Source organism: Drosophila montana, unplaced genomic scaffold, assembly GCF_035044405.1.
Source record: "Drosophila montana isolate Dmon_TW-CO22-7 unplaced genomic scaffold, ASM3504440v1 contig_402_1, whole genome shotgun sequence".
Lineage (NCBI taxonomy): Eukaryota > Metazoa > Arthropoda > Insecta > Diptera > Drosophilidae > Drosophila > Drosophila montana.
Window position 1 is genome coordinate 4,857,669 of NW_026998739.1, and position 13,802 is coordinate 4,871,470.

Here is a 13,802-nt window from a genome sequence, read left to right on the forward strand (position 1 = left end):
AGCTGCAGCACGAACTGAGGTTTTTTTCTTTTTTATGATGGGCTGCCCCATTTTCACGGTCACGTCGAGCTTGGCTGCTAAATCACGTCATGGCGGGCCAGGCAGGAGAATTTGAAGGAAAAAAAATATAGAAAATTGGGCGAAAATTTTCACAGCTCTTTTGCTAGTCGGTAGGCGGAGATGTCTGGTTGAGGTGGCACGTAGCATTCGCTGGCAACATTTGTGGCCCTTTTGAATGCATTTTCTATGCCTGCACACATGACAGTCAGGGTGTGTGTGTGTGTGTGTGTGTGGGGGGGAGGGCGGCAGCTCGCAGTGGGTTGTTGCAACTATGCAACACAAAATATTACAAACAGGCTGCACTGGGGCAAGTCGAGCGCAAAGTTGTTGCCCAACTTGAACATCAGCTAAAGATTTTGCTGCTGCTGTATTTGATGTTTGGCAGCGTACCCCCGTCCGGAAAAAGCCAAGCTCCTACTCTGTGCTCGTTTGCAACCCTTGCTGGAATCGAATTTATTGCATACTTTTGTGCGTTTGCTGCTGGAACCGCAAAATGTATTTGCCTTGCCTTGCCTTGCCAGGCAGCTGTGACATTTGCACAAAGTCATTTCACCCGTTTCACTGCAAGTGCAAGCCCATTTACACCCCCCCCCCCCTCTCCCTTCCGCTCCTTATTGTTGTGCCCTCCCGCCGGCTGCTAAACCTACTGGCAGTTAGCATGTGTTTGGCGTTTATTAAAATGCAAACAGTGCCGAATTGTTGAGCATGAAAATTAATTGAAAATTTGTTTCATTTCACTTGGCTTTGGCATTGGCCCGAGCTCGCATTGCTTTGCCATTTGGCCATTCATTTGGCTGTCGTCTGCTCCGCATTTCGTATTTCTTACTTTTTCTTATGACAATGTTGCTATTTGCCATTCAATTCGAACTTGCTCAACTAGCAACTGGCAACTGGCGACTGCCAAATTCCAATTCATTTGGTCTATTGACACTGTCTCTGCACGCACCCGTTTAGAGTCCAAGGCCTTTGCGCCTTATAAATAACTTCATTTTTTCTCCTTTATTTTTTGCTGTCATCGTGCCGAAAAACTAGGCAAAATATATGCCAAGGTGGGCGAGTAAATGGCACTGAAAATCAATAGCAAGCGCCTGGTTAGACACGGGCAGGGAAAGGGGATGAGTGAGAGGGATGGAAGAGACAGGGTTGGGCAAAGGGGCAAAGAAATTGGAATGTGAATGTGAGAAAGTAAACTTTCGCAGGCACTTCTTCTGCCTTTGAAATACTCAATTACCTTCGGGATATTTGACTGCAAATAACACAAATATATTTGAGATACACTACGTCTACAAGGCAACATATCTTTTGTATAAGGAAAACGAGTATTAGGGCATATAAATAAAATATTTCACACTGTTGGTCAATTGTAGGCAAATTTGAGCTCACGAGCTGCCGCCTGCAACAATAGGTCGGACGGACTTCGGCTTGAAAATTTATGACAAACGCATTCTTGATTATCTTCGGTATTTATAGTCCGATCTTTATGTAATTTAGAGCGTTTACAAATGGCATTGAAAAGTGTGTACACACCAAGATGCAGGATTCTAGCTTTCAATTAATTTAGTTTTCATTGTTGGGGGATATAATATAATAAGAAACCAAGTCTATCGATAGAGACATCATAAACAAGGCTTTAAATTTTAAATTCTTACATTTTCATTCTCGTAAGTTTATCAAATAACTTAAGTTATGCATTAGAAACCATGTTTATCGATAGTTATCGATATTAGTAAATTGAGCAGAGATATCGAAATAGAAACTAACTTAAAAATTACTTATTTTTCCCAATACAATTGAGGTGTAAAAGAAAATTGTTGAGTTAGGCTTAACATACCAAGAGTATCGATAGTTATCGTTATGAGTTAATTAAGTGGTGATGTCGAAAATGAAATTATAAACGAGGCACTTTGAAATTACTTTTCTTGGGTTTCTTCAACATTTTCGGGTTGTATCAAAACTCTGAGTTATGCTTAAGAAACTATGTCTATCGATATACCATATTGCGATATTGGTAAATTAAGCGGAGATATCGAATAAGAATAATAAGCAAGGGTCTAATGTCCAAATTAAATATTCTCTCAAATTGGAAGGGTATGTACAAGAATTGTTGAGTTATGTTTAGAAAATCATGTCAATCGATATTTATCGGTATTAGTTAAATGTGCAGAGATATAAAAGTAAAAGCCTCGTTTTTCGTATGGCCTAGGCGCAACTATATTTAAAATTGTTCAGCCTGAAACTTTTGTAGGACTCGAGATCAGGGCCCAGGAGGACTTGATTAGATCGACTAAGTTCCTAGTCCTACTCTATTGTCGCTTATATAAATTTTAAAAACATTTTAAATAATTTCTGTACACATAAATAATAATTTTTGTAATTATAAGATAATCATGCAGTCTAGGTTTCAAAAAAATAATTCTTGATCAAGCGGACAGATGCTTGTGCATTAAATTGAATTTTAAGCTACTTGAATTTGTTTCATTAAAAATTAAAATTAAAAGCTTTTATGCCTAAATTTGTAGGCCCTGCCAGCACACCCAAGACGCCTGGCAATATACATTTTTCATTTACCTATCATTAAGTCCACAAAAGCTTATGAACATGCGTCAAATTGAGCTATTTCTGTTTACCACTTGATTGCGCTCACCTTTTCGGGACAGGACACTCGACTTGAGATTGTCGCTGGGCCAAACCTCAAAACTTCATTAGCCAAAAAGCACGCGCCGAAATTGGGGGAACAGCAACAGGAACAACAAGAGGGAGAGGAAAAGCGGTAGAAAAAGAAAATCTTTGAAACGTTGAACGCCATAAATTGCACGGCGGCAAAAATAAATGCAAAGTAAATGGCGCTAATTCAAAGTAGATTTATTTATTATGCCATTTTTCTAGCGGCAATGCGCCAAGAAATATGCCTTAAATTTCTTTTTTCACAGCCCGTTGTCGCGCTCAAAGCTGAAAATGGAAATAGAAAACTTTAAGACGTGGGCAAACAAATGAAAATGTACGAGTACGCACTGAAATTATGCAACAAAAACAATAAAGATGCCGTAGAAAAAACCGTAGGGCGAGCTGTGAGTTTTCCTCTGCTAAGTACACGAGCATATTAATATACGCATCCTGTGGCGCCGCCTTTGAGAAGCGACACACCTGCTGCGACAGACGCACATCTCCTCATCTCATCGCATCGCATCTGAGGCCGCAGGCGCTTGCTTAGTCGCAGCCGCCTGGACGTCGGCTGTTGATTTTGGCCATAATGCTAACGCATTTAAGCCAATTTTCGTGTCAAGTCTCAATGATTTATTAGCGAGCATTGCAGACAGAGCCTGCCGGCCCCAATCCAAGCAGCACCAGCTTAACGCCCGGATACGACAGAGCCTAAACGAGACGAGGTGTCAGCAACTGCCTTAAAGTTGCACAAATTTGTCGACAATTTGTAAATGCCTTCTTTTTGTTGGGCTAATGATCACAATTAGGCTGGAATTCGACAGATGCTGTAGGTGGAGCTGAGTTATTGTTGTGTGGCAAAATAAAAGTGTTGTAGAAGCGAAAAACTTGCATACAAACAGCTTAATAACTCACTGGTTCACTCGTTTGACAGCATTGAAATTATGAGAATTGCATAGAGAGGCGCTTGTCATAGCAGTTCCGAGTCGAATCACATGTGTGCAATTGAATCAAATAACTTTAACTTAAATTTTGAACGAATTAGACTTAAAAATACTCAAAGAAACACTTTTCCACTCACTTATTAAGAAGTAATTATGAGAATCGAATAGAGAGGCCCACTTTAAACTGAGCGAATACTTGTTCATCAATTTGCCAATCAGCATTTCATAATTTTTCAGTTTATTTCCACTCAGCTTAGACTATCTCTATTTTCTTAACCCATTATATGTCCAAATTGCATGTTTAGTTCTCAGCTCACGTACACCACGCGCACAGGTGCTTTTTCACACTCTAAGCGGGAAGGCGTAGCTTTAAGCCTTTCGGGTTTACGTTCACATACGTTTAGTAATACTGTGTAAGTATTTCTTCAGGATTAATGGCAATAAATGTTAGTTTGCACTGTCGGAAAATATGAAAGGACAAAAAATAGTACAAGATTTTGTTGGAAAGTTGGAAAAATACCTGATTATATTGGCAGGTATTTACATTATTTTCGTGAAAGACTTTTAAATTGAAAGAGTTGGAATTAGATGGAATTTATGCTGAATTTTTGAGTTTAACTATACAAATATAGAAAATTCAAGCTGATGTAGAAACTGTTCATAGTTGTCTTGGTAACGAAAGTAAATCCGTAAATAATTGTCCATTTCAATTGCAATGTCCCTTCTTTTATATTTAGCTTTACAACAATGAAAATAAACCAATTTAATTTTCGTAACGAGCAAGTTTTGCAATAGTTTTGAAATAATGCTATTGATAATTGATTTTAGCTTTGAGCCAGCAAGTTCTTTGATGCGGATTTTCATTCGCTTAATCTGACTGCAAGCAATATTTTTACTTTTAAGTACATTGCAGCACTTGCTACTATGTACCTGGCCTTGCATTTTGGCCAACTTTCGGAGAGAGGGAGAGAGAAAGGGGGGAAGGCAACTTGGTCAGCAAACTTGGCAGATGATTATAAAACTTGAAGTTGCGTACGTGAGCTCAGATTGTGCGGGGCATGCGGCGGGGCGAATGAGAAGCTACTGATGCGTGTGGCTCTCGGAGATTCTCCGACTTTGTTGTGCAGGTCTCCCGAGCGGCAAACCAAAGTTGCCAGTTATTAGCCAGTCAACTTTTATGCATTTAGCCTGGCCGTAAATGTAACTTTCAAATTAGAGAGGAAGGGAGAAAGAGAGAGAGAGAGAGAGAGAGAGTTAGCCAAATTTAGTGTTAAAATTCTGTGCGTAGTTCTCGTGCATTTAGCATTCCCATTGCGGCGGTGTCATGTGTCAGGGCAAGCGAAACATTTGGACAACTTTATCATATTGCCTTTAACTGCAAGCCCAACTGCAGCTGCCTTGGCCAGCAACTTTTGCTAATTGAGTTGCGTTGCGTTGCGTCACATTTTTGATATTTGCCAATGTTTTCTTACAACAACAATTTCGAAGCAGCAACCTGCGGCCCTGGACGCAGGTCAATTGCAAGGTGCCAGTCTGCTAAATTAAATTTTGAGAAGAGCTACAAAGGCGACTTCAAACGAAACACGCACAAACGAAGCTGACGTGAAATGTTGTTAAAAACAAACATTTGCCAAGAGGCAACAGCCGAAAAGCGCAACAAAATACAAAGACAAGGAAAAATATAAGAAACGAGAAAGTAAGGCACACCGGAGATTAAACACCCTTGCAGATATGTGAGACAAGTGAAGCTCGTTGATGCTGAGTTTAATATAATATAATAATATATATACTGTATATGGCCGGAAATGTGTGCAGTTCAAATACCAGATACAATTATCATCTTATGTGTACATTTACCTACTTTTTGTTTCTATTTAGATTTAGATTTGATAGATATGAATAATATTTAATATAAATGTTTTATTTTTCGATTTTTCCTAAATAATAATGTAACTATATCATAAATCTAACTTTACTTTCGCTCGCAGCATCCGCTTTCTATTCCAGCATGGAAAACAGCTTAACACCTCCTCAAAAATTCAACTTGTTGCGAATTATAAGCGTGAAACATTGATAATGCCAAAGCGAGCAAGGGCAAAACTAATTTTCTGTGTGTTTTAGGGGTAAATAAGAGTGAAAGAGTATTGCAGATCGTTCAAGGACCTCCTGCAACCACGACATGAGAGACGAACCAGAGTCCCCCGACTACCTACGTGACGATGCAGCCTTATTCAAAAATCATTCTGATTTACCCTATGCACATATTTCTACATAATAATTTATGGCTCATTTTTGCAATGTACCTTACAGACAGCTGGCAAAGTTTGCAAATTAATATAATATAATAATAATAATAATATATACGCATGGAAGATGAGTTTTTATTTAACATCTGCTCATCTTTCTGATCTACTGAACATAGTGTACATATTTCTACTTCAGCATTTTGGGACCCAAATTTAAACATGCCTTCCAAGAGTACAAAAGCGAAAACAAAACCGGAGGACACAAAATAAAATACAAATTACAGCAACAAAAGCAAAAAAAGAGCAACAACAAGAGCGCACACACACACACACACACGCAAAGCAGCAACACAGCGCCTCAAAGGCCAACAACAGCCGTGATTGTCGTTGCCTTCTTCTTCTTCTTTTCATTTTTTGCCTCTGCTGCTGCTGATGCTGCTGCTGCTGCTCCTGTTATTCTGGTCGTTGCTCATCCGCCCCGTCGGCCCAGCGACGGGCTAAACAATGTAGAGCGCAAAAAAGTGTTGCATACTTTTAGCAGCAACGCAAAAGCGTGTGAAAGATGCACAAACACACACACACACACACACACACACACAAGCACTGTGAAAGAGTGACGCAAATGGCAACGGGAGGGCTGCAAGAGGCAGAGCGTCAATTTTGCAGTCAGTTGGGAAATTGTTGAAAAATTGTCAAACAATTGCAGCAAAGGGGAAGGAGGCTTGCCGGGCATGGCTGCCTGAACTGCACTGCAAAGTGGGCGTGGCAAGCTCAACAAAAAAAAAAAAAGAAAACACAGCAAACATTACGAAATGCACATGAGAAGCAGCTAAATGAAATCATAGCAAGAAATTTAAACTGACAAAGTCAGCGCCAACACACGAAACGTGCGTTGAGAAATGCCAAAAGATCTGCGTGAGCGAGGAGAGGAGGGGGGGGGGGGGGGGGGTGTAGAAAAAATTGATATAGCGCTAAAGTTTTGACTACGTGATTAAAATGCTATTAAAAAAAAAACAAACTGCCAGACTATCTGGCATGCCTGACTGAGGCGAAAAGTTTTTGATAGCTGAATGGTAAACTTTTTAAGCTTATACATTAATAAATATATGACGCATTAAATAGAATTTTGAGTTGTAGCTATTTAATTGTTTCTGCACTTTGATTAATTCGCTAAAAAAAACTTTTGGTTACACGAGTTGGCAATGTTGGCGTTAAAACACATAAAAGCTTATATTGCTGAAAGGAAGCTTAAGTTTCAGGAATAGAATAGGCAATAGACATTCAGATAATCTCTATCTTGTTAATAATTGGTTACATTTTATACTTATATTTCGAATATAATATAAATAAATAAGATAATATTCATTTAAACTTACAAAAATATAAAAAATATAAAAATAAATATAAATGATTTGATTAATTATTAATATTAGTATTTAGTGCTGGATTTGGCTATATATTAAAATTAATAATAATATTAATATTAAAATTCATATCAATAATGAAAATGTTTTTAATAAAATTTATAGCAGTAGTCATAAAATTAATATTAATTTGTGCTAATAACAACAATATAGTTATTTTTGCTATTTTTGTGCTAATTATAACAACTAAACTATTCCGTTTTTCTCATGGGAAACGTTAAGCACAGACCACACTATTCAAATATTCATATTGCATCGTAAATGCCTTACAGATCTTGTGGCCAGCCGTTTTCTGTGAACATTTGCTTTAAATTCAGTGCATTCCCAATGTAAAAACTTGGTCAACATGTCAAGTCATAAACCCAAAACTGGCCAACGACCCAAAGCGCCATCAATCAGAGTGTCAATCACTTTTTGTGTCCCACATGCCACTATCCTAAGTAGATGCTTTCATGTTAAGCACACACAGACACACACACACACACACATTCACACGCACACAGATACATATACACGGATTTTGAGCGGTTCAACATTGTACAACAATGTCAACTGTTGTCCACTTGTTGAGCACCCACAGGGGCAACGGCAGCAGCAGCAGTCCACAAGTCATGGACAAAGAAAACTTAAGTGGCCACAAACACAGCTCTGGGCTTCCCTCGGCTGGCATGCGGCTGTAACTGTATGAGTGTGTGTGTGTGTGGGCACATTTGGGCACAGACACAGACGCCACAGTGTATGCTCGCCACGACAGCCACAATTCGAATGCGAATGCGAATGCGAATACGCATACGCCATGTGGGCGCTTTAATTATTCTGGGAACGGCTTAAGTCTTGGGGCCAACTTAAACAGCCACTAAACCCGGCCAAGCACGTGCTCCAAACTGTCCTCCAACAGTGTGCAATGAGCCAAACTGGTCATCCATCCACACCCCCTCAACCCCCTCAGCCCATCCACAGCCCGTCAGTCACATTATTCCGCTCAAGTGACACACAGCTGGGCCGGGCGGGCGCTGAGGCAACTGAAAAGTTTGTTTGGCACTTGGCAGCCGCGCCAAGTTGACCTTGTGCTAAGCAAAAGCAAAAGCAAACGCAAATAGAGCGTGATAACTCCTCCCAGCGCCCAGGCTGTTTCCGTCCCTGCGTCCGACTCAGTGTCAGCCAGAGTAAGGCGGCAAAAATCGAACCAACGTGACGTGGCTGGAATTTATCTGTGAAATATAAGATACTCGTGCTTAACTCGACGCTTAAATTTGTCAAAGGACTTGCACGAGTAGATCATATTATTGCGCTACGGCTTTAGGATTTCCAACTGAGCACTATGAGAAAGTCGGTAAGGTACTAAGCCAGATTATCCACAAAGTTCTACTTGACTTAGCTTTGCTTGCAATCGACACACTTCTCAAGTATCTTTTATTCTGTATGAATATTTCATTTTATTTTGTATGATATTATATTATTCCTTTTCAATTTTACTTTTACTGATGCATTTATATATATTTTGTTTGTAATTTTTTATCATAGATTATATTTGGTTTCAATTTATTTTTTATTTATATTTAAATATTTGTATAATTATTTTTGCAAAGAATTATATATTTTTTATATATTTATAATTTGTATTTATTATAATTTTGTCCAAATAATATTATATCATATAATTTAATTTTATTTGTTTGCAATCGAATCTCTTTTGAAGTATATTATATTTAAAGTGGATTTTATATTTTTTAATATATTTTCATTCAATTTTCAATTTAATTGATATATTTTTGTATTTTTTTAATTAATTAAATATATTTTTTAGTTTTATATTTAAAACTATTATTATTTTGTCAATTTTACTTGTAAGCAAATAAGCTTCCCATGAAGTTTTTTATTTGTTATGAAGTATTCTGGCCATTATTAATGTAAGTAGTTTTATATGTTATTTAATCTTAATAGTTGTATTTATATTAATATAATATTTGTATATTTTTTTATGAAAATGTAATATTTATAATTATAATTATATTTTTTATTTTAATAATGCGTTATTTAGATTAAAATAATATATTTAATTTAACTTGCTTGAAATCAAAACTTTTTGATAATTTTTATATTTTTAATTATTTTCAAAATTATATTTGCTTTGCCTTAATATGCTTATTTGTTTGCGTTTATAGATATGTTACTTTTTTATTGTTTTGGCATCTACGAGTGGAATATGGGTGGAATTGGCTTTCAATAGTCTACAAATGAATGATACAAAAAGCATCCTGACAATTTCTTTATATAAATTCATGTCACAGCATAATCCCAAACATTCAGCTTTAATCTATCATCCGTTTCGACTTACCCAAATGATGTGCTATGTGATCCCGTTCCTCGGATTCGCCAATAATGAAATCCGAGTGCTGTTGCTGATGGTGCAACAGATCCATATGATGCTGATGCATTTCGCTGTCGTCGTCATCCTGGGCGGCGGCCAGGGACCGGGAGAGGGTCAGCCAAGTGGCCGAGGCGGCGGCAGCGGCAACAATTAGCCATGAGCATATTTCCGGCATTTTATGTTTCCGCTGCAGTTTCATTACGCGGCGCCGGCGCTGCGCCAACGTTGCATCCGCTGTCAGCGGAAATATTTTAATTTTCATTTTTATTTGTTTATGCGTTTCTTTTTTTTCGCTGCTGTTTTTTTTTTGTCCTTCTGTCTCTCTTTTTGTTTTTTGTATTTTTTATGCTTTTTTGTTTGGTTGGGTTTTGTCAATGTTTGCGAGTTGCATAGTTTGTTTGCTCGACTCGCATATTTCTTTATCTGTGCGAAAATGTGTTCTTTAGCTGCACGCTCTTACTTTCAATTGCTGCAAATGCAATTCATTGCGACTGTTAAATATTTACGCGCAACAATTTGTTCAGCCCTTGGCTGAGTGGCAAAATACATTTTTCCATTGCATAGCTGCAGGCGCTGCGCAGCGTACATTCCCTTTGGAGTCCACGTTGTCCTCCGCTGCAAATGAAAAAAAAAAAAAGGAAAATATTAAAAAATGATATCAAAATGCATGGCATGTTTTAATTCTTTTTTTTTTTTTTGCTCTACTCATATTCATTACTGCTATTATAACACATTTTTCTTTTATTATTTATTTAACTGCTTTGTGCACTTCTGTTATTTTTCATCATGGCATTATTAAATATCATTTCATTATTTATTCATTTGCATAAAAATCACCCCCACTGCGTCGGCTTCCATGAGTGCTTATAAATTATGTGCTAACAGCGAATATAAAGCCGGTATTAATAGTTGGCAACTTTGTGGCTTAATTATGGTTGCATGAGCAGCGGTTATCATTGAAACAGACTGCGAGAAAGTGTCTGGGAGAGAGGGATGGAGAGGGAGAGGGAGAGGAAGAGAGGGGAAGACAGCCACTGAATCCATTTAATATTCTTTTAGAAATAGTTGAAACTCGATTTCAGTTTAACTACTTAAAAACCTATTCAAGTTCGTTTAAGGCAAAGTTAGGCACTTATTTAAGACACACATTACTAATATGGAGAGTATATTTAGCAGCAACAAACCGGCGTTGTCCGGCTGAAATAGAAAACTTACATTTTTAAAAAAAAAAAAACCAAAAAATAAACAAATAAATTTGAGTCTTACTCCAAAAATTGTAAAATATAATAAAATATTAACATATAAATTTCACAAAATAATAGTAATAAATTAATTTCATATTGAAGAGAAAGTATAAGCTCATTAGTAAAAGTTAAATATAAAAATCTTGAGAGATAATAAACTGCAGGATTTTCGATTGTAAACAAGTAACATATAATATATTGCTATAATGCTATCTTGACTTGAAATGATTTTAAGTAAAATGTATATTATATGAAAAAATATTTTTTTGTGGTATTTTTTTGAAGTGAAAAAACGATGAAAAATATATGATAAAAAATAAAAATTGATTAAGATATACAGACAATTTTGACAAAATAATAAAACATAATATTAATTCAAGCAAATATTTAATTTATCAAAAAGTTAATAAATATATCGGTAACAAAGAAAATGATAAACGATTAATATATGATAAAAAATGAAAATAAAGTTTCTTTTATTTCATGATTCCCACTGCAAACATGTTAATTTTGACAAAATAATAATAAATAAAAATATAAAATTAATTTTATCTATTGAAAAAAGATATAATAAAAAGATATAATATATATATATCAGTTAACCTTAAATTGGAAACGATTGATATCTCAAAAAAGAAAAAAATCTTAAGCTTTAATAAATTAAGTTTCGATTGCAATTAAGTAAAATATTTATTCTCGCGAGTTTGAACCTTAAGCTTTGTGCTCAGCGTGCCGCAGCTTAGCCGAATGCTGTAGGAAGTTTTAAACATTGTTTTAGAGCAAATATATATTCCAGTTGATATTTGAACACATTTAAAATTAAATAGGCTCTTTAAATGGAAAAGAAAAACTGTTTAAATTAATGTTGAATGCCGGAGAGTAGGAAATCCTAAACCCTTTTTAACTACACAACCCCTTTCATATAGCCGGAGCTACTCGAGAGGCATCTGAATTAAAACAAGGTTATAGTCGAGGCTCTTCACATGACAAACTTGAGCCAGGTAAGCGCAATTTGCTGTTTTTTGAAGCGGCATAACGAGGCGTATGAGTAACTTGACATGCTTCATTTGTTGCATAAGCAGCTCGCAAATGGATCAACCGCAAGCTTAGGGGAGTGGGAGTGGGCGTGCGGGGAGGAGGGGAGGAGGGGTAGCTTGCTCAGCAGCTGAGTATCAAAACGGATGCCTCGTTTAATTGCTTGCAGCGCGCAAATTAGAAAACTCGCCGAGTGAGCACACACAATAAATGTACCAAGATGGAAACTACTACTATGTGGGAGAGCCTTGGCCAGGCGGCGGTAGAGCGGTTGTAGAGGGAGGGGGTGATAGGGGGGAGGGGGGATAGCAATGGCAACTTGAGAACAAAAGTCAAGCGAAACACAACGGAAAGCGGCAGAAAGGCATTTAAACTTTTGGACAAGTTTAATTTCCGTCGAGAGCGTTGGCCAAAATGAGCTAGAGGCGGAGAGTGTAGGGAAGGGCGGTCGGGGGGAGTGGGGGAGGGATGACAGCGGCATGGACAGCTATGAAATTGAAAGCACTTACAATCTTTGATGGAGTTGAGCCTCGGCAATCAACTAATTGCGGTGCGCCATAAGGACTCTATGCGGCATTGTCTTTAGGCTCTCGACTTGTTTCAAGTCCTGACAACGTCCACAATCTGTCTTCAGACGTAACAGAAAATAACAAAAAATAACAAAAAAAAAGCGAAATGATATAAAATAAAAATGAAAAGGTTGCTTGTCATTGTTATTATCTGGTTATTACATATTACTTTTATGATCATCTACAGAGACTGTCGTCGTTTGGCTTTTTATCAGTTGACCAGGTAAAATTAATGAAGAAAAATGTCAGCCTGACCTTTTGTCCAGCTCGTTTGCTCAACGCCCTTTGTGCCCTTTTGGCCAGCTTTGCCACTTTTTTTTCCCCCTTAATATATATTTTTGTTGCTTTATGGCTTTTGGGGTTTCAGTTTCATTGGCCGCTGGAAATGTCATAAAGATAGCACGCACACAAAAAGCCGGCGTTGAAAACTTGAATAAAATGTGTGACAAATGGTTTTTTATTTAATAAATTGGCTTAACCGGTTGTCGTGTTTCGGCCCATAGCCTCCATCTACCTCTCTCTCTCTGCAAGCCCAAACAGGGCCAGGATCTGACATTTATGGGCGCAATTGAGTAAATGTGAAATGATTATCAGCCAGGGCTTACGCATTATGACAGACTCTTTGTACTTTAGTGCCAGCCCACAAATAGTGCATATAAACTTAAATATATATATACATTTTCAATGCGGGTTTTGGTGACCTTTCCGTTTCCAAATGTGCACTAAAACTGAATATATATACATTTTCTTTTGTTTCCCGCTATATTATTTTATGTACACACAATTAATATAGTATAAATAATATTAAATATCCTTTATACCAATTTTACATATGTTCAGGCTTTTAATAGGTTTTCCTATAAATAAACTGTATATTTCATTATAAGATGTAATTAAATAAATTATTTCGAAGGGGTTTTAACTATTAACTTTTACGCAATATACAAGTTATACAAGTTGGAACTACGAATTAAATTCGTATTAAAGCTGAGCAATAAATAAATAAATCATACTAAATGGGAATTGAAAACTTGAAAACTATATCTTAATAAATAAAACAAATTTGAATGCTAATTGAATACAGGCTAATAGAATATTAAGTTTGTTGTTCTGCTTAGAGACCCGAGGCGTCAAAGAAAATGAATACATATTTAATTTGTTGTTCTAAGCGTTCTCGCATTGAATAGGAAGATTGGAAACGGAATCAAAATGCAACTTTTGATATACTAAACTAATTATATTGATATA

At 36.8% G+C, this 13,802-nt stretch overlaps 1 protein-coding gene across 7 annotated transcripts in view; it reads right to left on the reverse strand.

Moving 5' to 3' along the window:
• DIP-theta (Dpr-interacting protein theta) overlaps nt 1-13,802 on the reverse strand; it is a 65,797-nt gene that overhangs the window by 44,078 nt on the left and 7,917 nt on the right. For 5 of the 7 annotated variants that reach the window (XM_064697672.1, XM_064697665.1, XM_064697670.1 and 2 more), the window contains exons 1-2: nt 12,495-12,656; nt 9,674-10,321 (exon numbers count right to left, since the gene is read on the reverse strand). In XM_064697672.1, the coding sequence (XP_064553742.1) occupies nt 9,674-9,968 (295 nt within the window). In that variant the 5' untranslated portion in view covers nt 9,969-10,321; nt 12,495-12,656. Of the gene's footprint in view, nt 1-9,673; nt 10,322-12,494; nt 12,657-13,802 lie in introns of those variants that run through there. The other 2 variants (XM_064697663.1, XM_064697664.1) reach the window with 2 other exon arrangements.